The 26,454-nt window shown below is 38.7% G+C and overlaps 1 protein-coding gene across 2 annotated transcripts; it reads right to left on the reverse strand.

Moving 5' to 3' along the window:
• Positions 1-26,010, reverse strand: dhx35 (DEAH-box helicase 35). Of its 2 annotated transcripts, none has more exons than XM_079401349.1 (21): positions 25,936-26,010; positions 21,802-21,929; positions 20,634-20,726; positions 14,920-14,997; positions 14,733-14,837; positions 14,592-14,653; positions 13,881-13,950; positions 13,737-13,796; positions 12,867-12,979; positions 12,677-12,773; positions 12,369-12,527; positions 11,573-11,783; positions 11,130-11,254; positions 10,033-10,087; positions 9,770-9,960; positions 9,582-9,659; positions 8,041-8,170; positions 7,032-7,113; positions 3,714-3,785; positions 3,504-3,615; positions 1-1,357 (listed from the first exon to the last, which is right to left on the reverse strand). In XM_079401349.1, exons 1-21 carry the CDS (start codon positions 25,973-25,975, stop codon positions 1,319-1,321), a joined length of 2,100 nt encoding a protein of 699 aa, XP_079257475.1. In that variant the 5' UTR covers positions 25,976-26,010; the 3' UTR covers positions 1-1,318. The 2 variants fall into 2 exon arrangements, with proteins under 2 accessions (XP_079257475.1, XP_079257474.1); XM_079401348.1 differs by having other exon boundaries at positions 7-1,357; positions 7,032-7,143.
• Between the last annotated feature and the right edge of the window lie 444 nt (positions 26,011-26,454).

Raw genomic sequence — 26,454 nt, forward strand, 5'->3', positions numbered from 1 at the left:
CCAGTTTCCTTCTTTATTCCATTTAAAACAGACCTCAGTACAGACCCGGCACATGTTTTTACTGTGAACATCAGACTTTATTTGACTGTCTGCCACACAGAGCTCTGGAGCAGCACATCTGGACACAGTCTGAGAGTGGTATGATTACATCTTGCACATTTACCTTGATTTCCTTCACAAATAACTGCACTGCTGTGAAACTACTTGAGATCTGTATTGTTTAAAGACATGCAAGAACGTTGAAACCGGACTCTGTCAGCAGCTAAAGCTACACTACTCAAGGCTACTGACTACATATACTCTATAACCATGGGTATTGTCTTGAAGACATTTGGTAATAACGTTACAGAAGTAACCTTGAAAGTAGATTTTAATTACATTGCTTTTAAAGTTTTTTTGTTTTTTGGATATAATAAACTATGCAGGGATCAAAGAAACCAACATGTCACAGTAAAACTAAAACATCACAAACATTGTCAAAACATCACATTATGACAGAGGCTCCGCCTCCACCCACATGATTGGTACCTCAGCAAACGCCACGCCCAGAAGAGGCGTGGCCTGAGGAGGGTTGCCATATCCACAAACAGCACCCCATTTCCTTTAATAAGAAAGAAGCTCCTCCCTGAGGCGTCTCATTCGCTGTGCTATTCACTCTCCACACTGAACTAGTCATGGCTGATCTTTCCTAAATGAAACCTTACACTATGAAATTAATAATTACACCTAATAACACAGTTTTTAGGCCAGAGGTGCATAACAAGGCTAATTTATGGGGACCTATACATATCTATTATATTAAAAAATGGCACTTTTTTGTCTCATGCTGACAATGTAACTACAATTCACATTCCATATACATCAGGAAATGTTCTACGGATTTATAATATTTGGCACATAATGGTTAAAAGGCCACTACATTTGAGCTACACAGTATTTCTCCAATGAGGGTTTGAAATAACTGGTAAAAAGTAGCTTATTATAGTAATATTATGGAAATTGTTGAGGGTAGGGCTTCGTGCGATGTTGTAAAGCTGTATATCAATCCATCCATCCAGTCATTCTCTCACTCTCAAACAGTAAACAACAAAATCACAGTCAAGTTATTCCAATGGCTATTAAACAATACAAAGATGACCATGACCGCATTAATGTATCATATACATTTGTATATACAAAATACCACAGTGTTCCTTTTGCCTTCCAGCTGCAATATACACCAAAGTGTGCATGTGTACTTAATATTTCCTTTAGTTTTAGAGGAGGTTGCTCTAGATCCTCCTTTATCTCTGACGTGGAAGTGTGAATGGAGCTCAGCTCAGAAGACTTTGGCCCGTTTGCTGTTCAGAGACCCGTGCTATAAGACAAATCAGAGAGGCAGAGGTGGGAAAAAGCCATTTTAAAGACAACATTAGTCTGTTTTTGTATTAAAAAAAAGGCATGTTAATATATTTCTGTGTGACATTATCAACCACCAAAAAGTATTTAACTGTAGCAAAGAGCAAATGACTAGTAAGGCTGATGATTTTATAATTCAAGGAATTGGCTTGTATTTTTGTTGAAGCATTTGTATAAATCATGCAGTAAAACCGGTTTTTAATTTGAACTTTAAAGGTGAGAATGTTTTTCAGGTGAAAATTAATACTTTACATTCTGCAAGGATGCATTAAATTAATCAAAAAAGCAACTGTAAAGATATTTAAAATGCTACAAAAGATTTCCATTTCAAATAAATGCTGTTCTTTTTAACTTCCCAATCAACAAAGAATCTATAAAAAAAAAAAAAATCCACTAAAATATGAAGCAGCGCAACTGTTTTCATCATTGATAATAATCAGAAATGTTTCTTGAGCAGTAAATCAGTATATTATTATGATTTCTGAAGGATCATGTGACACTGAAGACTGGAGTAATGATGCTGAAAATACAGATTTGATCACAGGAATAAATTAAATTTTAAAACATAGAAAACTTATATTAAATTGCAATAATAGTTTATAATATTACTGTTTTATTGTGTTTTTGATCAACATATTAGATGTATGATTTTTGATTACATAATATATGTACGCATGACCCCATATATTTTGATTACATAATATATGAACGCATGACCCAATCCACATTAACGGGATGGTTGTTGAATGTGTCTCCAGCTTCAAGTTCCTGGGAACCCACATCTCGGAGGACCTGACCTGGACCACCAACACATCCAGCCTAGTCAAGAAGGCTCACCAACGCCTCTTCTTCCTTAGGACACTGAAGAAGAACCACCTGTCTCCAATCATCCAGCGGAACTTCTACCGGTGTGCAATTGAAAGCATCCTGACCAACTGCATCACAGTCTGGTATGGGAACTGCACAGTTGCTGACCGCAAGGCACTGCAAAGGGTGGTGAAAACCGCCCAACGCATCACAGGGACACCACTTCCTGCCATTGAGGACGTCCAGAGAAAACGCTGTTTACGTCGAGCTCGCGGCATTCTTAAGGACTCCTCTCACCCTGACCATAGACTGTTTAAATTACTGCCTTCAGGAGCCTCCGATCAAGGACAAGCAGACTCAGGAACAGCTTTTTCCCTACAGCTGTTTCCCTACTAAACTCTGCCCAATGATACCCCCCTCACACACCACCACAAACTCTTCACCCCTCCCCATCATTAAAATCGGTTAAAAAACAAAAACAAAAAACATCCACACACTGAGTACTATGCACTGGAAATTTTTATTTCTATGCACTTTCAATGTTCATTGCACTAGTATTTATATATCTTAATGTATAGCTTATTCATATCCATTTGTAATTATATTCATAGTTTTTACTCATAGTGTACATGCATTTACTGTACAATCCATCTGTATAGTATGTTCATATCACCCATCTGTATATCATACTGATAGTATTTAAAAATTTGTAAATTATGTCCATAGTACTACTGCCTTATCTGTATATTCTGTACATATGTAACTATTGTAGACACTGTATATCCTGTACCTCTGCTTATTGCACTTCTGGTTAGATGCTAACTGTATTTCGTTGCCCTGTACCTTACATGTGCAATGACAATAAAGTTGAATCTAATCTAATCTAATCTAATCTAATATGTATGTGTGCTGTGTATATTTATTGTGTGTATATAGATAAATACATAAATGTTATCTTTATATATTAAATATACTTATTTATACTATAAATTATATGAATATAATTATAGACATGTGAATATTTTCAAAATATATACTGTATGTGTGTGTATTTATATATACACATGATAAATATACACAGAACACAGAACACACACACACACACACACACACACACACACACATATATTATGCAACCAAAACTTTTATTTTCTATGCGATTAATCGTTTTACAGCACTATTTGAAATGGAATAAAAGTGCTTGTTTTTTTTTGGTCCAGACAGCAGAGAAGAGACTAAAGCTGACTCTAGACCAGCTCACCTCCCTGTTAATGCCGTGTGGTGTGTGTTGCTCTCACCTTGGCCTGTTTGTAGAAGTGAGGTGCCAGCTCCACCAGCCAGGTGGACTCGACCGCCGTCACGTCCCGCATGTAGTACTTGCTGGTCTGAACCAACTCGTTGAAGACCACCCTGAGACGCGTCCCGAAACAAAGAGTTCAGTTCATATTTGGTGAAAAACAAACAAAATGGAATAAGCACCATTAAATCCCTTGAGTTTATAGAAGTACCATTTGGGGGGATTTTCTCCATACAGCACTGAATCAGGGTGAATGTACAGTTCTCTGTCATCACGGAGAGTCCTGGACAATCAACAACATTAGAGGATAATTAGCGACAAACAAAACACCAGTGTTGAGGGAAACGTATTACAAGTAACACAAGATATGGACATTTTTCAAGTAACACTTTACTTTTACTATTTTTACAGGAAAATATATTTTTCAAATAAGTAACACCAGTGGTCTTTGCACACTGTGTCCGAAATTCTCGTCTGAAATTTTGACGTCTGAAATTTTCACGTTTAAAAAATAAATACAACCTCACATTGTATCAATCACGTTTACACACTGCCTACAAAACTACAATATTGAGTAACTCAATATTGTAATGCATTACTTTATGGCTGGAACTAGGGATGCAACGATACCATTTTTTCAGAACCGATCTGATCCAATGCTGAATATTCTGAGTATCAGCCGATACCGATCTGATGCTGAATATTCTGAGTATCGGCCGATACCGATCTGATGCTGAATATTCTGAGTATCGGCCGATACCGATCTGATCCGATGCTGAATATTCTGAGTATCGGCCGATACCGATCTGATTTGATGTTGAATATTCTGAGTATCGGCCGATACCGATCTGATGTTGAATATTCTGAGTATCGGCCGATACCGATCTGATTTGATGTTGAATATTCTGAGTACCGGCCGATACCGATCTGATGCTGAATATTCTGAGTATCGGCCGATACCGATCTGATGCTGAATATTCTGAGTATCGGCCGATACCGATCTGATCCGATGTTGAATATTATGAGTATCGGCCGATACCGATCTGATCCGATGTTGAATATTATGAGTATCGGCCGATACCGATCTGATTTGATGTTGAATATTCTGAGTACCGGCCGATACCGATCTGATCCGATGCTGAATATTCTGATTATCGGCCGATACCGATCTGATTCGATACCAGCGCAGTTTTCTTTAAATCAATGTAGAATCTCTATACCTCTTTGTGGTGACCTGATCAACACTCTTCATTTTAATGAAAAATAACAAATGAAAAAATAAATAATCTATGACAAAAAAAATACTATTATAAACTAGAGCCGTGTCCGAAACTGCTCCCTATCCACTATATAGTGCACTTTTTTGCACTATATAGACAATTTGTAGTGCTGTCCGAATTCTGAGTGAACGACTTCATGCCCTACATTCGTTCACTACTTTTTACCCACAATGCATTCTGCTTTTTGAGTGTACAACTGATGTACACTCGCTGAAGCACTATTTCCCACAATCCAATGCGGAGAACCGTGAAAACGCTGCTCGGGAGAGTTTCAAAATACTACAAACAATAAATACATAAAATTATGTACGTGTTAATGTGAGTTTATTTTTGCTGACAGTATTTTAATTTTATTTAATCATTATGAATATACAAGCATTACAAGACAAATAATATACCATCAACGTAACCAACGAAAGTTGATTACAATATAAAGTTATTTTTAAGTGTTATTGCTATTAATATTATTTTCTAAAATTTAAAAGTACATATGTGAGGAAGATATTTTTGCAACAGTCTCATGCGCAGGGTACACGTCACTGTCCGAAACCTTTCACTTCATTTCGTTCACTCCTCCTGATATAGTCCACTCAACTGCCATACACTATATAAGGATTAGTGAATGAGTGAACGAGTGAGCGATTTCGGACACAGTTAGTGGATAATTCAGCAGCAAAAGATACTCTAGTTTAGAAGAATCATGGGTGCTCAATTTTATAAAATCTAAACTAGTGAAACAACATTATTTAGGGGGGAACAAATAAAAGTTCATAAGTGTAGGAATCTTCTAAATCTGGTAAAATGTTACACATTGCATGAAAATAAGTACATTTATTTATATAAATATATACTATAAATTAAAAGACATTTCTTTTAAATGGATAGCACAATAATGAAGGCAGCAACATATGATAGATAGGACAGAACAAGAAAGTCTATTAATAATCTTTCATTGTGTAAAAGTATTAAAATACGAAAGTCTCCAATACAGAGCGCCACAAAGCGCTTATGCGCATCCCGTGCGCAGAAAGATGTGCTCGAAACACGCAGTCACAGCGCGCAGCATAGAAAAGTTCAAAGCACAAAGGAAAGAGATATTGATGCGTAGTGTATTATATCTGTGCAATAGAGTTTGAGCCTTTTCTTTTACTTTTACTTACTTACTTTTGTCATTTAGCAGACGCTTTTGTCCAAAGCGACTTACAAATAAGAAAAAGTAACTAAAACTAAAAAGTTACAACTCTATAAATACTATCTACCCACATATTTAAGAAAATAAAGAAATTAAATAAAATTAACACATGCATATAACAACAACATTTCAATAATAAACATATCAATGAAAAAATTAAATAAAAAGCTACTACTATCCCTTGCCGGTGTCCCTGCCCGGTGGAGTCGCACGGTAGAGTCGATGGTCTTTACACTCTTTACTTTTTTACTTTTGTCATTTAGCAGACGCTTTTGTCCAAAGCGACTTACAAATAAGAAAAAGTAACTAAAACTAAAAAGTTACAACTCTATAAATACTATCTACCCACATATTTAAGAAAATAAAGAAATTAAATAAAATTAACACATGCATATAACAACAACATTTCAATAATAAACATATCAATGAAAAAATTAAATAAAAAGCTACTACTATCCCTTGCCGGTGTCCCTGCCCGGTGGAGTCGCACGGTGGAGTCGATGGTCTTTACACTCTTTGGTCTTCACACTAGGAGGGCTTCACACGACGACTGCCGCGACCGCTGCCGCGGTATAATAACCTTTATTATACCAATCTAACAAATGATCATTTCAATTCAGCTGGACCCACTTTCCTGTTTATCAACTACAAATGGCCAAGCAAGTGCACACACTGACAAGATTTAACAGTTTTAAATTTCAGTTACTGTGCGCTCTTGAAGAGAGTTTCATCGTTTTGACGGTCGTAACCGAACGTGACACGCAGTTTGAATGACAGACAGCTGCAGCGGAGAGAAGACTTTACATAAACTTGAATTTAATGACTTAAATATTCATCTGTACCTCACACTGAACTATGAAACAGCTTCAGAACACTTTTTTATTGCTTTTATGGGGCTTAACAATAACACAGAATAGTATACGCACAATATCGGATTTATAATCGGCAGATAATGCCAGTATCGGAGCCGATACCGATACTGAGTATCGGATCGATGCATCCTTAGCTGGAACAGTAAGGTTACTGAGGAAACAGAAGCAAAAAGGAATGAACCGACCTGTAGGAGCCAGAGTGATGCATTCGGGCGGCATTCGCAAAAAAACCAGCCACAATACATCTGAGAATCACATCCGGATCACCTGCAGCACAGACAGAAGGGTGAGAAATCCCTGAACACATATGAAAATACAGTCATGTAATGACAAACTGATATGACAGTCAAGTCTGAGGATGAAACAAGTTAACGATATGACAAACGGTAGTATGAAAACATGACACACTGGTCAATACGGTCACATTTTGTACTTAATATTCAATATTGGTTTCAGTTTTGACGTAAACAACACATGATATATACGCATTGATGTTCTCTTTTTCCGCAATATTTTGAATAAACCACATAGCAGTGCCACATCTAGTGGGTTCAACTGGACAGGCTAAAAAAAAACATTAAAATGCAATGACACCTACATCGTCATCACATCCTGTGCTCCATTGATAACGCTACCTGACGCACACCTAAAATTCAATTGCAACGTTTTTGCATTCGAATGTGGATTTTTTTAAATTCGACGAATATTCAAGATTCCAATTTTTTTTGACAGCCCTAGTAGGGCTGCACGATCAATCGCATGTGACTGTCATGTGCATCTTGTTAGTAAAGCCGGTTCTGTGATTAGTAGTAAATGTCCATCACCTGCTTTCAAATGGAGCGGTATTTAATACACAGAGCCATAGATCACTGACAAACTACGCAATATCGCATTCATTATCGCAGATGAATCGCATTTGATTATGAACACGGTATTGCCGTAGCTTGTCAGTGATCTACGGCTCTGTGCATTAAATGGCGCTCCATTTGAAAGCAGGTGATGGACATTTACTACTAATCACAGAACCGGCTTTACTGACGAGACACGCATGACAATCACATGCGGTTAATCGTGCAGTCCTAAGCCCTAGTATGAAAACTGACAGAACAACACTGGAAAATCATGAAATCACCATAAAGTGATGCGTGCAACTGACAGGGCAATGTGATATGGTGCAGAGGAATGACGAGTCACCTTCACTGGAGGTCCGAGGCACCTTGAACTTGTTGAGGAGGTGTCGCAGCTGCTCGCGTACAGCCACGGCCCGGAGGAGCCCTTTGTAGTTGAGGAAATGATCCTGACACCACTGAGAGCTCTTCTGATGCTGAGAACACATTTGACAAATGCTGGATCAATAAATACAAAAATACCAATGCAAACAACCTTTATCCAAACATCACATTATTTTAATTTGTGGTTGTCAAGCAGGGGGCTTCAAGTCAACTTAAAATCAGGGCTGCATGATTCATTGAAATTAAACTGAAACTGCAATGCATGTTATCAATCATCAAATTGCGAAGGCTGTGATTTAATTCAATAAAAATATGCGCTGTTTTAGAGTGAAGTGTGGCACTGTGTTCATCTATACGTGAGCATATCATGACCCGCCGGTGTTTTCAGGGACTCAAAGCAGATCAGTTCACACTACATTTCTGCATCGGCTCTGGGTCATAATTGATATATAATCACAAACTGTGCTGCCAAACAAACAAGCACAGCAAATGGAGAAAAATTAAAAATGATGGAAGATACCCTGATTGTCGCATGCATACAATTTAATATTTATATAGTAATATACTATATAGTTTTTATTTTTATATTTTTAATTTTCATTTCAATTTTAGTTTAAGTATTTTACTTTATTTTTTTTATATATAGTTTTTGGGTTCTTTTATACTCGTTTAATTTACATTTATTTTATTTTTATTTCAGTTATAGTTATTTTTGTTCTTCAATTTTAACTTATTTCAGTTAGTTCATTTCTTTCTTTTATTTAAATTTTGTTAAGTTCTAATATCCATCTAACCTAATTTTCCAATTCTGTTTAATTTCAATTACTAAAAACTATTTTAAATACTCTTAGATAACAATAACACCCTACAGTATAGGTTGAAATTATATTGCTGTCAAACAAACAAGCACAGCAAATGAAAAAAATAAAATAAATCTAAAAATAAAAAGATATTTCCTTGTTTAATTCATCCCATTTCTTCTCTGAAGAACCAGGGTTCCCACAGTCATGGAAACAGTGTGATATCTAGACCTAGAAAAGTCATGCACATAAATATAATTTTAAAACACCATGGGTGTTTTTATAAAGAACGTGCATTTTTCTAGTTATGCCACATTCTAAAATATTTTATCAGACAGAAATTGGTAAATGAAATGATAGAAAAATATATATTTTTTAAATCCTTATCCAGTAAATCTGAAATGACCAAAAAAAAGTCATGTACATTTATTGGTTAAAAAGAGTGGAATCCCTGAAGAACAACTTCAGGAATCCTGAAATGTTACCAATTTTATTTGAATTACAATTAGTTTATTATTTCAATATGTGGACACTTCATTTAATATGTGGCCTTTTTTATTTCTGCAAAGTTGTGAACAACTGAGGACACTGGAGTCAAAAAGGTTAAGAATCTAAATGCAAACATACTTTTCAAAAAATTATTTCTTTGGTGACAAAAAAAGTGAATTTAAGTGAGGTTCTGACAAACAAGGTGATCAGTTACCTTTATGAAAGCCTCATAAACATTCAGCATGGTGAGATGATCTCCCTCGGCCACAGCAAACTTCCTGCGCTCCCGCGCCTGACGCCACAGGAACACACACAACAACAAAAGCTTTACTGATACAAATCAATTCAAATGCTTTAGAAAGCATAAAAATAAAAAAAATCAAGACTAAAAAAAAAACCTACAGCTGACTTCTTCTGGTTGTGCGGCGCTACAAAAATGTTCTGTATTTGCATCATGGCTGCTATCGTGACAATCTCCTTAGAGCAGCCGAAGTTTCCTGATTCCAGCAGCATCTTGGCAAACATGGGGCTGAGCGGAAACTCAGCCATCCGCACCCCCATGGGGTCAGTGAGACGCCCGTACTGATCCAGACCTGCCAGAGCGAGAGCTTATGAGAACACATACAGATCATGCAGCAGTGAAAGAAACGCTCTTGATCTTCTACCTCCGAGAGCGTAGAGCAGCTCCAGGGCCTGGACCATGGACTGAGCCGGTGGAGGCTGCAACACAAACACACTGATGCTCAAAGCAGAGCAAGGCTTCACACACACGCTGACGTCTGTTAGCTGCGCTCAGGGCTAGGGCTGGGCAATATGGCAAAAAAAAGACTTTTGCTCCAATGTGAAAGTAGTAAAAACCAGATGGTTAATTGTGGCTTTAAACATTATGGTCAGAACATGACAAAAACTTTGTTTTTGAATTCTTTACACTTTTCCTTAAAGTATCTTAAAAACAATTATAATTATTTCTTAGTTCTGCATGTTATAATGAGTAATACTGTTTCAAATCAAGAAACAGCTTTGTGTTGCCTGATAATATTAATAATCTAACCATTTTTTGTCTCTTAGACAATGTTATATGACATTTAATAGTAGCTTGAGTTAAGATGCAGATGTAGATTTATATTCATTATCAAAATTAGTAATATCTGTAAAAAATTGTAGCAATCTCATTTTTATATGGTGAAATTGAATTATTCTGATTGTTTGAGGTGTTTTTTTGGTCTTCCATAGTAGCATACATTTAGATTAGTGGTCGACCGATATTTTGCCAAGGCCGATATATCGGCAGATATTTGGCATTTTTCAAATATCGGCATTGGCCGATAAATTTTTCCAGTTTGGCCAATGCGTTCGAGGCAGGACTTTTTTGATAGTGCGCCAGACTTTTATTTTGATGGTAGTCGACTAAATATATTTAGTATAAACGCTATAGCTTATTCACAAAAAATACTGTTATTATATTCCATTACTCCTCCTTCAATACATTTAATACATGTCTACATTAATATAATAAAGCTCGACACGAATACCCACATTTCTGGCACAATACCATGGTGCAGTTAGTGCTACTACAGTAAATCTATGGTAAACGATGGCGATTTGTAGATGGAAAAAATCTTCTGGCTGTATCGTTGCGCACAGTGTCTCTGCTGTTTGTTAGCATTGTTTAGTGTCTTGTTATCGTTTATCGAGGAAATTTATATCGCGCAATAATTATCGTTATGGGTTTATGGCCCAGCCCTCGTCAGAGGTCACTCACAGACAGGAAGTTGAAGCGCAGCACATTGTCGATTCCCAGAGCTTTGAGCTGCAGGATGACCGGAGCCAGATTCGAGCGCTGCATCTCAGGAACCGTCGATTCAGGCAACTTCTCAAAGTCCTCCTCTGACAGAGAGAGAAACGCAAACAAACTACTTTTACAAAGAAAGTATACAGTACAATATACTATAGTACAGTAGAGTTCAGTGTTACAGTTCAGCACAGCATTAATAGGTCTACAGCATTGTGGTGCAGAACTGAACTGAAAATCATTGAGTATGGATTCAGTTGGATTCAGTATTCAAATGGAATCAAACTTACTTGAAATTACTATTTAATAAATAAGTTAATAAAAATGAATACTATTTATCTAATTTGTTAAACACATTTAAAAAATTATAAATGATAAACTTTTTATATCATATTTATATGACAGCATTGTACCTGTGTAGAGCCGGAAACACTTCCCTGCGCGGTTTCTCCCGGCTCGCCCGGCTCTCTGACAGGCGGAGGCTTTAGAGATGGGCGTAACGATCAGTGACTCTATCGCTGTGCGTGGATTATACGCCCTCAGCTTCACAAATGCACAGTCAATCACAAACACCATGCCGTTAATGGTGATGGACGTCTCAGCTATATTGGTGGCGACCACCACCTGAAAAACATCACACAAACAAACGACCGTCAAGAGGATTCAATGTAGTGCATATGGTCACACGTGTGCCGATTCTACAGTTTCACTGTTTAACAGTGTATATCTGAGCACGCAAACAGGACTCTAAACGTCATTGACTATGACTGAATCTCAATTCACTGTTCCTGTCCTATATATGTGACCCTGGACCACAAAACCAGTCATAAGGGTCAATTTTTTTCAATTGATATTTACACATCATCTGAAAGCTGAATAAATAATATTTCCATTGATGTATGGTTTGATAGGACAATATTTGTCTGAGATACAACTATTTGAAAATCTGGAATCTGAGAGTGCATAAAAATCTAAATATTGAGAAAATCACCTTTAAAGTTCTTAGCAATGCATATTTCTAATTAAAAATTAAGTTTAGATATATTCATGGTAGAAAATTCACAAAATATCTTCATGGAACATGATCTTTACTTAATGTCCTAATGATTTTTGGCATAAAAGAAAAATGGATAATTTTGATAAAATGGATAATTTTGACCCATACAAAACCAGACTGGTTTTGTGCTCCAGGGTCACATGTGGTTGCACCTTTCTGACAGTAGGGGGCATCCTCTCGAACACTCTCATCTGCTCGTTATAGGGCAGGCCCGCGTACATGGGCAGCACACACAGGTGCTTCTTCATCCCGTAACGGGACAAAGTCCGAGCCTGTTCCTGGAGCAGAGACACCACCTTCTCCACCTCCTCCTGATGAAAGAACGAGCACAAAAACATTGATATACGCCGACAGCAGGTCAAACATCAGAGGAGCCTTTTAAGGAGATCTTTTAAAAGACCTTTTTAGGACGTATGAAAAAATCAATGCTGCATGTCCATTCCAGAACAAACACACACACCTGTCCTGTGAGGAACGCCAGCACATCTCCATCTTCCTCCGTCTCGTGGATCTTCATCACGGTTTCCACCGTAGCCTTCACATAGTCCGGGACAGGACTAGAGACAGAAAACATCTGGTCACTTTCATTAGTCGACGCAGCGAGAGACTCTTTTCTCACAGGACTGAGCGTCTGTGAATATAAGCTTCACCTGACAGTGTAGAAAATATCCACAGGGAAAGTTCGGCCCTCCACCGTCAGAATCGCACAGGTGTCTTTATTTGGGTCTCCAGACTCATTTAGGTTGAAGAAATCGTGGAATTTCTGAGGGAAGCAATATTGTTCATGTATCAGATGTAGATGAACTCTACAAACACTCACCGACCCACGGACGATTACATTTACTCCAGTCTTCAGTGTCCCATGATCCTTCAGAAATCAGTCTAATATGCCGATTTATTATCAGTGTTGAAACTGCTGTGCTGCTTAATATTTTTTAGAACCTGTGATACTTTTTTCTTTGATTCTTTGATTAATTAAAAGTTAAGAACAGCATTTATTCAAAATATTTTCTAAGAATATAAGTCTTTTCTATCACTTTTTATCCATTTAACACATTCTTGCTGAATAAAAGTATAACCGTTTTTTTTATTTAAATAAAGAAAAATTTGCTGACCCCAAACTTGTGAATAGTAGTGTATATTGTAACACAAAATTTATATTTTGAATAAACACTGTTCTTTATGGAAGCATATGTGTAGCTAAATTCAATTTGAAATATAATCTGCAAATTTGGCAATGCAATATGTAAAATGGCAATGTATTTCTGTATTTATATTTACATTTTCACATTCATATGTGCAACATTTAGTGCAAAATGAAAGTGAAAATTCAGTTATATCATTTAAATTTGCCATTTTTTACACTAGTTTTTCTTTTTTCTTTGAAATTCAAAATCGAATCTTTTTCATTTAAAATCTAATCAAATTTTGCATGATCATTTATTCTTCTACATATTTTAATAAGCACAGGTCAGAATAAATATCTGTGACAAATATATTCCGTCAGAGGTTGGATTTACCTTGGCATCCAGAGTGGCTGAAGCTACGATCAAACGCAGGTCTCTGCGCTTCTTCTGAATCTGTAAAGAGAGAGAAAACAATGAGAAGTCAAACCTCACACAAAAGCTCATCTGACAGACGATAGAGAACAAACAGAGCATCACCTTCTTCAGGAGGCCGATGGCGATGTCGGTGTAAAGCGTTCGCTCGTGAGCTTCATCCAGCATTATCACACTACAGCAAAACAACACCAATGATCAGCCGTCACCTGCAAACCTCTCAGTGCACACTAGGCCTGTCAAAATAGCTGAAAAACTACATTCAAATTTTGTGATCAAAATTCGATTTATATTTGAATTTAAAAGGCATAATTTCAGAAAGTATTCAAAAAGTATTCTTGTCGCATCATAAAGTTCATATTGAACCACTGATGGCAGATGGACTATTTTGACGATGCTTTTTATACGTTTCTGGGCCTCGACAGCGAGAGTTACTTGGCAGTCAATGGGACAGACACAAGCCTCCTGGTTTTCATCCAAAATATCTTAAATTGTGTTCCGAAGAGGAGCAAAGCATTTATGGGTTTGGAACGACATGGGGGTAAGTGATTAATGACAAAATGTTCATTTTAGGGTGGAGTAACCCTTTAAAGCAATAAAAACCACATAATAGAAGTTGCTTAAACAATTATAAACAAAACAGCATCATGTTTAAAACTTTGCAGGATGTTTTCATTCATTAGAGCTGCGTTACACACTTACATCGTCAACGCATTTTGTGTGCCACTGATAAGGCAGCCTGAAGCTAAAAATTGGAATTACATTTATTTATTTTTTAATTCAACAAATATTGAAAGCACCGCTGCTGTACTTCACCTGTACGTCTTCAGCAGCGGGTCAGACATCATCTCCCGAACCAACATCCCGTCCGTCAGAAACTGAGACCGAGAGAACAGGAAGTCACAGAAAAGGCCAACACCCTTTACAAACAGTTAACAAACCAGAGTCTGTCTGTACCTTAATGCGTGTGGCGTGCGGGTCAGAGCAGTCATCGAAGCGGATGCTGTAGCCCACCTCATGCCCCAGATACGCCCCGCGCTCCTCCGCCACGCGACCGGCCACCTGTGAGCACACGATCACATTCAGCCCGCGGCCCGCAGCACACACTCACGCTCAGATTAAACTGAAGAGAAGAGTTACGTACAGATGTGGCAGCCACCCTCCGCGGCTGAGTCACGCCGATCACCTTTCCGTCCGCCGCCCATCCCGCCTCCAGCAGATACTGCCCAAACATCAGCAACATCACAACACGCATCTGAACTACAAGACTTTCCTTATAGCCTTATTCTGAAGACATTGCTGAATTAAGTGATTCGCCATTGAAATGTTAACTTAATGTTATTATTAACTGTTCCCTCCTGGTGGAATGACCTGCCACACTCAACGAACGGCTAAAAACACATCTCTTCCATCTGTATTTGACTCTCTTAACTCTAGCACTCTCTATTCTAATTCCTTTTTATATTTTTATAAAAAAATAAAAATAAAAAAAAACACTTGACCCTATCATTTTCTAACTGCTTGTTTCTTCTTAAAAAAAATACTCTACCACTAGCTATTCTTTTTCTTTTGTATCTACCTACTCCTTTATTTTGGTGTGTGTCTGTGTGTATATATATATATATATATATATATATATATATATATATATATATATATATATATATATATATATATATATATATATATATATATATATACACATACATACATACAGGTGCTGGTCATAAAATTAGAATATCATGAAAAAGTTGATTTATTTCAGTAATACCATTCAAAAAGTGAAACTTGTATATTAGATTCATTCATTACACACAGACTGATATATTTCACATGTTTATTTCCTTTAATTTTGATGATTATAACTGACAACTAATGAAAGTCCCAAATTCAGTATCTCAGAAAATTAGAATATCAATTAAGACCAATGCAAAAAAAATATTTTTAGAAATGTTGGCCAACTGAAAAGTATGAATATGAAAAGTATGAGCATGTACAGAACTCAATATTTAGTTGGGGCTCCTTTGGCCTGGATTACTGCAGCAATGCGGCGTGGCATGGAGTCGATCAGTCTGTGGCACTGCTCAGGTGTTATGAGAGCCCATGTTGCTCTGATAGTGGCCTTCAGCTCTTCTGAATTGTTGGGTCTGGCGTATTGCATCTTCCTCTTCACAATACCCCATAGGTTTTCTATGGGGTTAAGGTCAGGCGAGTTTGCTGGCCAATCAAGAACAGGGATACCATGGTCCTTAAACCAGGTCCTGGTAGCTTTGGCAGTGTGTGCAGGTGCCAAGTCCTGTTGGAAAATGAAATCTGCATCTCCATAAAGTTGGTCAGCAGCAGGAAGCATGAAGTGCTCTAAAACTTCCTGGTAGACGGCTGCGTTGACCTTGGACCTCAGAAAACACAATGGACCAACACCAGCAGATGACATGGCACCCCAAACCATCAATGACTGTGGAAACTTTACACTGGACCTCAAGCAACGTGGATTATGTGCCTCTCCTCTCTTCCTCCAGACTCTGGGACCTTGATTTCCAAATGAAATGCTAAATTTACTTTCATCAGAGAACATAACTTTGGACCACTCAGCAACAGTCCAGTCAAGACGCTTCTGACGCTGTCTCTTGTTCAAGAGTGGCTTGACACAAGGAATGCGACAGCTGAAACCTATGTCTTGCATACGTCTGTGCGTGGTGCTTCTTGAAGCACTGACTCCAGCTGCAGTCCACTCTTTGTGAATCTCCCCCACATTTTTGAATGGGTTTTGTTTCACAATCCTCTCCAGAGTGTGGTTATCCCTATTGCTTGTACACTTTTTTCTACCACATCTTGTCCTTCCCTTCGCCTCTCTATTAATGTGCTTGGACACAGAGCTCTGTGAACAGCCAGCCTCTTTAGCAATGACCTTTTGTGTCTTGCCCTCCTTGTGCAAGGTGTCAATGGTCGTCTTTTGGACAACTGTCAAGTCAGCAGTCTTCCCCATGATTGTGTAGCCTACAGAACTAGACTGAGGGACCATTTAAAGGCTTTTGCAGGTGTTTTGAGTTAATTAGCTGATTAGAGTGTGGCACCAGGGGTCTTCAATATTGAACATTTTCACAATATTCTAATTTTCTGAGATACTGAATTTGGGACTTTCATTAGTTGTCAGTTATAATCATCAAAATTAAAGGAAATAAACATTTGAAATATATCAGTCTGTGTGTAATGAATGAATCTAATATACAAGTTTCACTTTTTGAATGGTATTACTGAAATAAATCAACTTTTTCATGATATTCTAATTTTATGACCAGCACCTGTATGTATGTATGTGTGTGTGTATATATATATATATATATATATATATATATATATATATATATATATATACACACATATACACAGTGCCCTCCAAAAGTATTGTAACAGTAAAGTCAACTTTGCTCTGTTGGCTGTGGAGTCAAGACATTTACAAATATGATTAAAAGATGAATATGAGACAAAACTACAGAATGTCATATTTTATTATTGGGTGATTCAACACATAGATGTTTTACCAGCTAAGAAGTTCAGCACTTTTAGAGTTCATCCCTCTATCTGATGTGAGCATAAGTATTGGAGCAGTTGCCTCAGGTCTTTCTAAGTGATCAGCTGTGTCCTGTTGCATTAATTCTTCAGATATTAAAAGCAGGGAATGTGTCGTATCAGTTATATCCATTACTTCTGCATTCTGAATCTTGCATTCGATGATGACACACATAAACCAGGATGAAGATGAGGGAGCTGACTTTGAGAGAAAAGCAAGCAATTTGGATGCTAAAAGAAAAGAGGAAGTCAATTAGAGCAAAAATAGCAAAAACAAAGGGCATGGAGAAATCAAGAGATTGGAAACCACCAGCGACACCAGCAACCAACAACGACCTGATCGGCTGAGAAAACAACAGTAGTTGATGACAGACAAATCATAAAAGCTGTGAAAATGAACCCTAAAACACATGTCTGTAAAATCATCAACAACTTCCAGAAAGCTGGGGTGATGCTCTGACAATCTACTGTCCTCAGGAGACTTTGACACAGAATTACAGATGCTACACAGCAAGATGCAAACCTCTGACCAGCACCAAACATAGAAAGACAAGATTAGAGTTTGCAAAAAAGCACAAAGGTGAGCCAGAAGAGTTTTGGACTGTGTTTATGGACCGATGAGACAAAGATGAACCTTTATCTAAGTGATGGGAAAGCAACAATGTGGAGAAAAAAGGGAACTGCAATTATCTCAAGCATACAGCCTCATCTGTAAAGCATGGTGGTGGTGGTGTCATGGCATGGGCATGCATGACTGTCTCTGGAACAGGCCCTCTCAACTTTACTGATGACTTAATGTATGATGACAGTAGCAGAATGAATTTGGAAGGGTACAAAACCATCTTGCCTACCAATATTCAAGAAAATGCCACCAGATTCATTAGGAAGTGCTTCATATTGCATCAGGACAATGATCCAAAACACCCTGCCAGTTCCGTCAAGGACTTTATAAGAGCAAAGAAATGGAAAGTCTTAGATTGCCCAAGTCAATCTCCAGATTTAAATCTGATTGAACATGAATTTCACCAGCTGGAGAGGAGAGTAAAGACAGAAACTCCCCAAAACAAGCAACAATTGGGATTGGCTGCATTAAAGGCTGGGAAAAGTATTTCAAAGGATGAGAGCAAGAGTCTGGTGATGTCTATGGGTCACAGACTCACTGCTGTGATTGTGTGCAAGGGATCTGCAACTAAATAATAGCTTTTAATCTTTTATATCTGCCTTGTGTTCAACTGTCCCAATACTTATGCTCACATCAATGAGTGGATGAACTCTAAAAGTGCTGTTCTTTTTATTTGGTAAAACATGTATGTGTTGAAACGGCTAATAATAAAATATGACATTCTGTAGTTTTGTCTCATATTAATTTTTTAATCATATTTGCAAATGTCTTGACTCCACAGCCAACAGAGCAATTTTGTCTTTACTGTTCCAATACTTATGGAGGACACTGTATATATACACACAGAAAATTAAAAGCTTTTTAATATGGATACGTGTTGTGTATATATATATATTTGTATATAAAAAAAAAAAAACCTTGCTATGTCTACTGTGTTGGGATTTGTCATAGCACTTGCATGTTGCTGCTCTTTTGTTGGTTTTGATTGCTTCCATTGTCCTCATTTGTAAGTCGCTGTGGCTAAAAGCATCTGCTAAATGACTAAATGTACAGTTCCTGTCAAGCAAATCTGCCAAAAAATGATTTAAGCTGCGGTCACACTAGACTTTGAAAAGTGTTAATTTCGTTAACGAAAACTATGACGAAAAATGTTCGTTGACGATTTTTTTTTTCTTCCCGTGACTAAAACAAGATGATGACGAGACGACAATAAGGTCAATAAACAATAACGGTGACTATATCAACATGCAATTTTGTTGACGATAAAAGACGAGATTGTATGTATTCAAAAAATAAAAGCTTTACCAAAAATTTTATATGCGGTCACCAGATATCACAAGTTCAAATCCCCGAATCAGAGCTTCGCTGTTATAGGCATACATTTTCTTATTTTTATTTTTTTATTTTTGCTTATTTTGAGCAATCTGGCAACCATGCGCTCGCTCCTCATTGCGCACGCGCTGATTATCTGAATAAATGCACTTACTCAACCGCTGTTGTTTGAATAGAGAAATAGGCTACTGCAGTTTGGAATTAGTGCAAATACTATTAGGAATTTCACTATTATAAAATATACAAAAAATCATAATGTAGACAAAGAGTGCATAAGTATAAGATATTGATCATAATAAAAAGCCTATAATAAATCAGTACACTAGATGAGGTAGATACACCATGTAGGAGTCCACACTCCACTGATTTGTGCTTACTGGTGAAAGTGCAATACCTGAAATGCAAAATTAAATTTCTCAAATGGCAACAATCATTAGAATTATAATTGAGCAAAAATTATAATTTATCAGTTTAGCCATTATACAAAATGACAAAAATGTGACTAACATTTCATTGACTAAAACTTGACTAAACAAAAACAGGATAAGGTTGACTAAATATGATAACTAAAATGTATATCTGAGTAAGACTAAGACTAAATTAAACACTGCTGTATGGTTAATTAATCAGATTGTCTTAGAATAAAACCAGACTAAAATGCTGAGACTTTGACCCCCGGTTTCACAGACAAGGCTTAAGCTAGTCCCAGACTAAAATGCATGTTTAACCTGTCTCAACTGAAAATATCTTGCTCTGATATCTTAAAATATGCCAGTGTCATTGTTCTGTGTCATGGTGCACACCTTAATGTTTTCTTCGAAGGCATTTTTGTAAAAGTTGCTTAAATATCTTAATTTAACTAAGGCCTAGTCCTGGCTTAAGCTAAACCCCGTTTGTGAAACCGGGCCTTAGTCGACCAAAACTAGACTAAAATGCTGAGACTTTTAGCTGAGTAAAACAAAATAGGATATTCAGTCAAAATAGGTTGACTAAATGATAAAAACTAACAAGGACATTTAACATGGGACTAAGACTAAGCCTAAAATTGAAAATAGCTGACAAAATGAACACTAACTTTGAGCATGTGAAATTGTTTTGCACACTGCAACGGTTGTGATATGACGTCACGCTCTGCAGCATCTTTTTAAAAACTTAATTCAACAAAACAAATTATAATACATCTAAAATGTAAAAGTACACAATCTACTCCACTACTTCGCATGCGCATGAATGGGAGTCAATGGAAGGAAACGTGCGGTGTGACCGCCCCCTTCGGTTGATATTGATTGACTGAGGGAAAAGCTTTGCGTCTGATTGGCCAGCGCTGGACACACCTGTGGGATTTGTGTGCTTTTGCCAGATCCTGTTTCTCCAACAATCACCACAGTCTGGAAACTCTCCACCAGATACAGGATGTTGTTTCTGTGCTGGATGCAAAAAAAACAAAAACATCATTTATAAATGCAGAAACTTCACTGTTCAATAAAATTGTATTGTACATACACAAACAAAATCATAAAATAAAACGCTTTAAAAAATGATCAATTGTTACGTCTACTGATAAAAATGTAAAGGTATCAGCATAACATTATAATTAGTGGTGTTTGCTTTAAAATCTTTTGAATTTGTGGGAGTTTGCAAACACTCATAACACACCAGAAACACTTTAGCAACTGAATAACATGCTAATAAACCCTCGCAAAACCCAGCATCATCGTGGTTTATAGCTATGATTTAGATTTAGGGCTTAAACTGAATATGTATACTACACTGAGATTTTTATTATCAGATTTATATTTAAAATTATGATTTATTGAAAAAAAATTGAAATTAATTTGAAATATTCAAAATAACGTTAATAATACTATTGTTATAATTGTTGTGTTGCTAACACTTTATTTTAGGGTCTCTTAACTAGTTGCTTATTAGCATGCATATTACTAGAATATTAGTCATTTATTAGTAGTAATTAAGAGCATATTAATGCCTTATTCTACATCCCTAATCCTACCCAATACTTAAACTTAACAACTACCACCTATTAATAAACAACAAATTAGGAATTTGAGGGAAAAGTCGTGGTTAATAGTGAATAAGTGTTCCCTGTTCTGAAGTGTTACCATTGTGTTAAAGTGCACACATCAGAGTTGTTACTGTTAACTAAAACCATCAGAAATCATTTTTGTTAACTGAACTAACACTGAAATAAAATATAATTATTAGATGAAAACCTAAACACTAGAAATGTTGCCTTGGTAAATAACGGTAATAAATGTGTTTAGTTTGAAGTATTAAAATTATATAAACTAAAACAAATACATTTTTAAAAAACAACGAAGCTTGAATTGAGTACTTAAAACAAGAATAAGAAAAATGACAAAACATGAACAGAGCTGCTAAAACTTGAACTAAAATTAAAATGAAAACTGAAAATATAACAATTCAAGCTCTTAATAAATGTGATAATAGTTAAAGAACAATAGTAAGTGTTTCTGCAGACACCTTGAAGACGGGCAGTCTCTGCCTCTGTTTCTCGATGGAGAGAGTTGTGTGTGGGTTATAGATGATGGAGGAGCCGGTGGTCTCGGTGCTCAGATCTCTCTCCTCACACACACCTGGAGCCTCTGAGCCTGAAACACACACAGATCATCAGCCCTTCTCACACACACACACACTCACAGATCATCAGCCCTTCTCACACACACACACTCACTCACTCACAGCTCATCAGCCCTTCTCACACACACACACTCACTCACTCACTCACTCACAGATCATCAGCCCTTCTCACACACACACACTCACTCACTCACAGATCATCAGCCCTTCTCACACACACACACACACTCACTCACTCACTCACAGATCATCAGCCCTTCTCTCACTCACTCACAGATCATCAGCCCTTCTCACACTCACTCACAGATCATCAGCCCTTCTCTCACTCACTCACAGATCATCAGCCCTTCTCTCACTCACTCACAGATCATCAGCCCTTCTCTCACAGATCATCAGCCCTTCTCACACACACACACTCACTCACTCACTCACAGATCATCAGCCCTTCTCACACACACACACACACTCACTCACTCACTCACAGATCATCAGCCCTTCTCTCACTCACTCACAGATCATCAGCCCTTCTCTCACTCACTCACAGATCATCAGCCCTTCTCTCACTCACTCACAGATCATCAGCCCTTCTCACACACACACACTCACTCACTCACTCACTCACAGATCATCAGCCCTTCTCACACACACACACACACTCACTCACTCACAGATCATCAGCCCTTCTCACACACACACACACACTCACTCACTCACTCACAGATCATCAGCCCTTCTCACACACACACACTCACTCACTCACTCACTCACAGATCATCAGCCCTTCTCACACACACACACACACTCACTCACTCACTCACAGATCATCAGCCCTTCTCTCACTCACTCACAGATCATCAGCCCTTCTCTCACTCACTCACAGATCATCAGCCCTTCTCTCACTCACTCACAGATCATCAGCCCTTCTCTCACTCACTCACAGATCATCAGCCCTTCTCACACACACTCACAGATCATCAGCCCTTCTCTCACTCACTCACAGATCATCAGCCCTTCTCACACACACACACACACTCACTCACTCACTCACAGATCATCAGCCCTTCTCTCACTCACTCACAGATCATCAGCCCTTCTCTCACTCACTCACAGATCATCAGCCCTTCTCTCACTCACTCACAGATCATCAGCCCTTCTCTCACTCACTCACAGATCATCAGCCCTTCTCTCACTCACTCACAGATCATCAGCCCTTCTCACACTCACTCACAGATCATCAGCCCTTCTCACACACACACACTCACTCACTCACAGATCATCAGCCCTTCTCTCACTCACTCACAGATCATCAGCCCTTCTCTCACTCACTCACAGATCATCAGCCCTTCTCTCACTCACTCACAGATCATCAGCCCTTCTCACACTCACTCACAGATCATCAGCCCTTCTCACACACACACACACTCACTCACTCACAGATCATCAGCCCTTCTCTCACTCACTCACAGATCATCAGCCCTTCTCACACTCACTCACAGATCATCAGCCCTTCTCTCACTCACTCACAGATCATCAGCCCTTCTCTCACTCACTCACAGATCATCAGCCCTTCTCACACTCACTCACAGATCATCAGCCCTTCTCACACACACACACTCACTCACTCACTCACTCACAGATCATCAGCCCTTCTCACACACACACACACACTCACTCACTCACAGATCATCAGCCCTTCTCACACACACACACACACACACTCACTCACTCACAGATCATCAGCCCTTCTCACACACACACTCACTCACTCACTCACAGATCATCAGCCCTTCTCACACACACACACACACTCACTCACTCACAGATCATCAGCCCTTCTCACACACACACACTCACTCACTCACTCACAGATCATCAGCCCTTCTCTCACTCACTCACAGATCATCAGCCCTTCTCTCACTCACTCACAGATCATCAGCCCTTCTCACACACACTCACAGATCATCAGCCCTTCTCTCACTCACTCACAGATCATCAGCCCTTCTCACACACACACACACACTCACTCACTCACTCACTCACAGATCATCAGCCCTTCTCTCACTCACTCACAGATCATCAGCCCTTCTCTCACTCACTCACAGATCATCAGCCCTTCTCACACTCACTCACAGATCATCAGCCCTTCTCTCACTCACTCACAGATCATCAGCCCTTCTCACACTCACTCACAGATCATCAGCCCTTCTCACACACACACACTCACTCACTCACTCACAGATCATCAGCCCTTCTCACACACACACACACACTCACTCACTCACAGATCATCAGCCCTTCTCACACACACACACACACACACTCACTCACTCACAGATCATCAGCCCTTCTCACACACACACTCACTCACTCACTCACTCACAGATCATCAGCCCTTCTCACACACACACACACACTCACTCACTCACAGATCATCAGCCCTTCTCACACACACACACTCACTCACTCACTCACAGATCATCAGCCCTTCTCTCACTCACTCACAGATCATCAGCCCTTCTCTCACTCACTCACAGATCATCAGCCCTTCTCTCACTCACTCACAGATCATCAGCCCTTCTCACACACACACACTCACTCACTCACTCACAGATCATCAGCCCTTCTCACACACACACACTCACTCACTCACTCACAGATCATCAGCCCTTCTCACACACACACACTCACTCACTCACTCACTCACAGATCATCAGCCCTTCTCACACACACACACACACTCACTCACTCACTCACAGATCATCAGCCCTTCTCACACACACACACACACTCACTCACTCACTCACAGATCATCAGCCCTTCTCTCACTCACTCACAGATCATCAGCCCTTCTCTCACTCACTCACAGATCATCAGCCCTTCTCACACACACACACACACTCACTCACTCACTCACAGATCATCAGCCCTTCTCTCACTCACTCACAGATCATCAGCCCTTCTCTCACTCACTCACAGATCATCAGCCCTTCTCTCACTCACTCACAGATCATCAGCCCTTCTCACACACACACACTCACTCACTCACTCACAGATCATCAGCCCTTCTCTCACTCACTCACAGATCATCAGCCCTTCTCTCACTCACTCACAGATCATCAGCCCTTCTCTCACTCACTCACAGATCATCAGCCCTTCTCTCACTCACTCACAGATCATCAGCCCTTCTCTCACTCACTCACAGATCATCAGCCCTTCTCTCACTCACTCACAGATCATCAGCCCTTCTCTCACAGATCATCAGCCCTTCTCTCACAGATCATCAGCCCTTCTCTCACTCACTCACAGATCATCAGCCCTTCTCTCACTCACAGATCATCAGCCCTTCTCTCACTCACTCACAGATCATCAGCCCTTCTCTCACTCACTCACAGATCATCAGCCCTTCTCACACACACACACACTCACTCACTCACAGATCATCAGCCCTTCTCACACACACACACACACACACACACACACTCACTCACTCACTCACTCACAGATCATCAGCCCTTCTCACACACACACACACACACACACACACACACACACACACACACACACTCACAGATCATCAGCCCTTCTCACACACACACACACACTCACTCACAGATCATCAGCCCTTCTCACACACACACACACACACACACACACACACACTCACTCACTCACTCAAACACACACACAGATCATCAGCTCTTCTCACACACACACACTCACTCACTCACTCACAGATCATCAGCCCTTCACACTCACACACAGCAGCATATCAGCGCAGTCTGGATAAATGAGGAATCAGCTCATCCTAATAACGCGTTATATCGCGATCGCTTCGGTGCATGTCGTGTTATATCGCTGTTATGAGGCATGTGGCACTGATCCTGCAGCACTGCAGTCACACACTTGAAAACAGAGATACAACAACACGCAGCACGCCTTCACTGTGTTACTATCACCAGCCAAAACATGAGTGAATATGTCAGGATAACTCTGTAATGTGTGTGATATGGATCTTACCGGGTTTCCAGAATCTCACGGTGGACTGGGGCGCCGCCATGATGCCCTACGTCATCGACCTCGACTCGTGAACGCGCCTTTCAACGACGATCTCAGCGCTTTTAAATAAAATAAACATCGCGTTTAAAACACGAATGTTAAAATATTTACTGTATAGCTGGGGGTGAAAAAAACTTAATTTAGAAAAAAAATAAAATATGAAATGTAAAGATACATAATTCGTTATGTTTGTAAAATACTTGGAATTGTTAGTTTTGTTGTTGTTGTTGTTATACGATTTCTAACATGTTAAAATTCAACTCTTCTTGAAAATGGTTCAAATGTTTTAAAATCCTAGGAAACAATTAACACACATAACGAGTAGGTTACATCTGTTTATAACACAGTACATAGCCTATGTATATAGTTTGTTTTATTGTTTATAATCTTGTTTATCTGTTCTTTCGCATACTCTGTGCAGCACTTTGGTTGTTTTAAAATGTGAAATGTGCTATATAAACATTGTATTGTATGATATAG

Source organism: Barbus barbus (genome assembly GCF_936440315.1).
Source record: "Barbus barbus genome assembly, chromosome: 40".
Taxonomy (NCBI): Eukaryota; Metazoa; Chordata; class Actinopteri; order Cypriniformes; family Cyprinidae; genus Barbus; species Barbus barbus.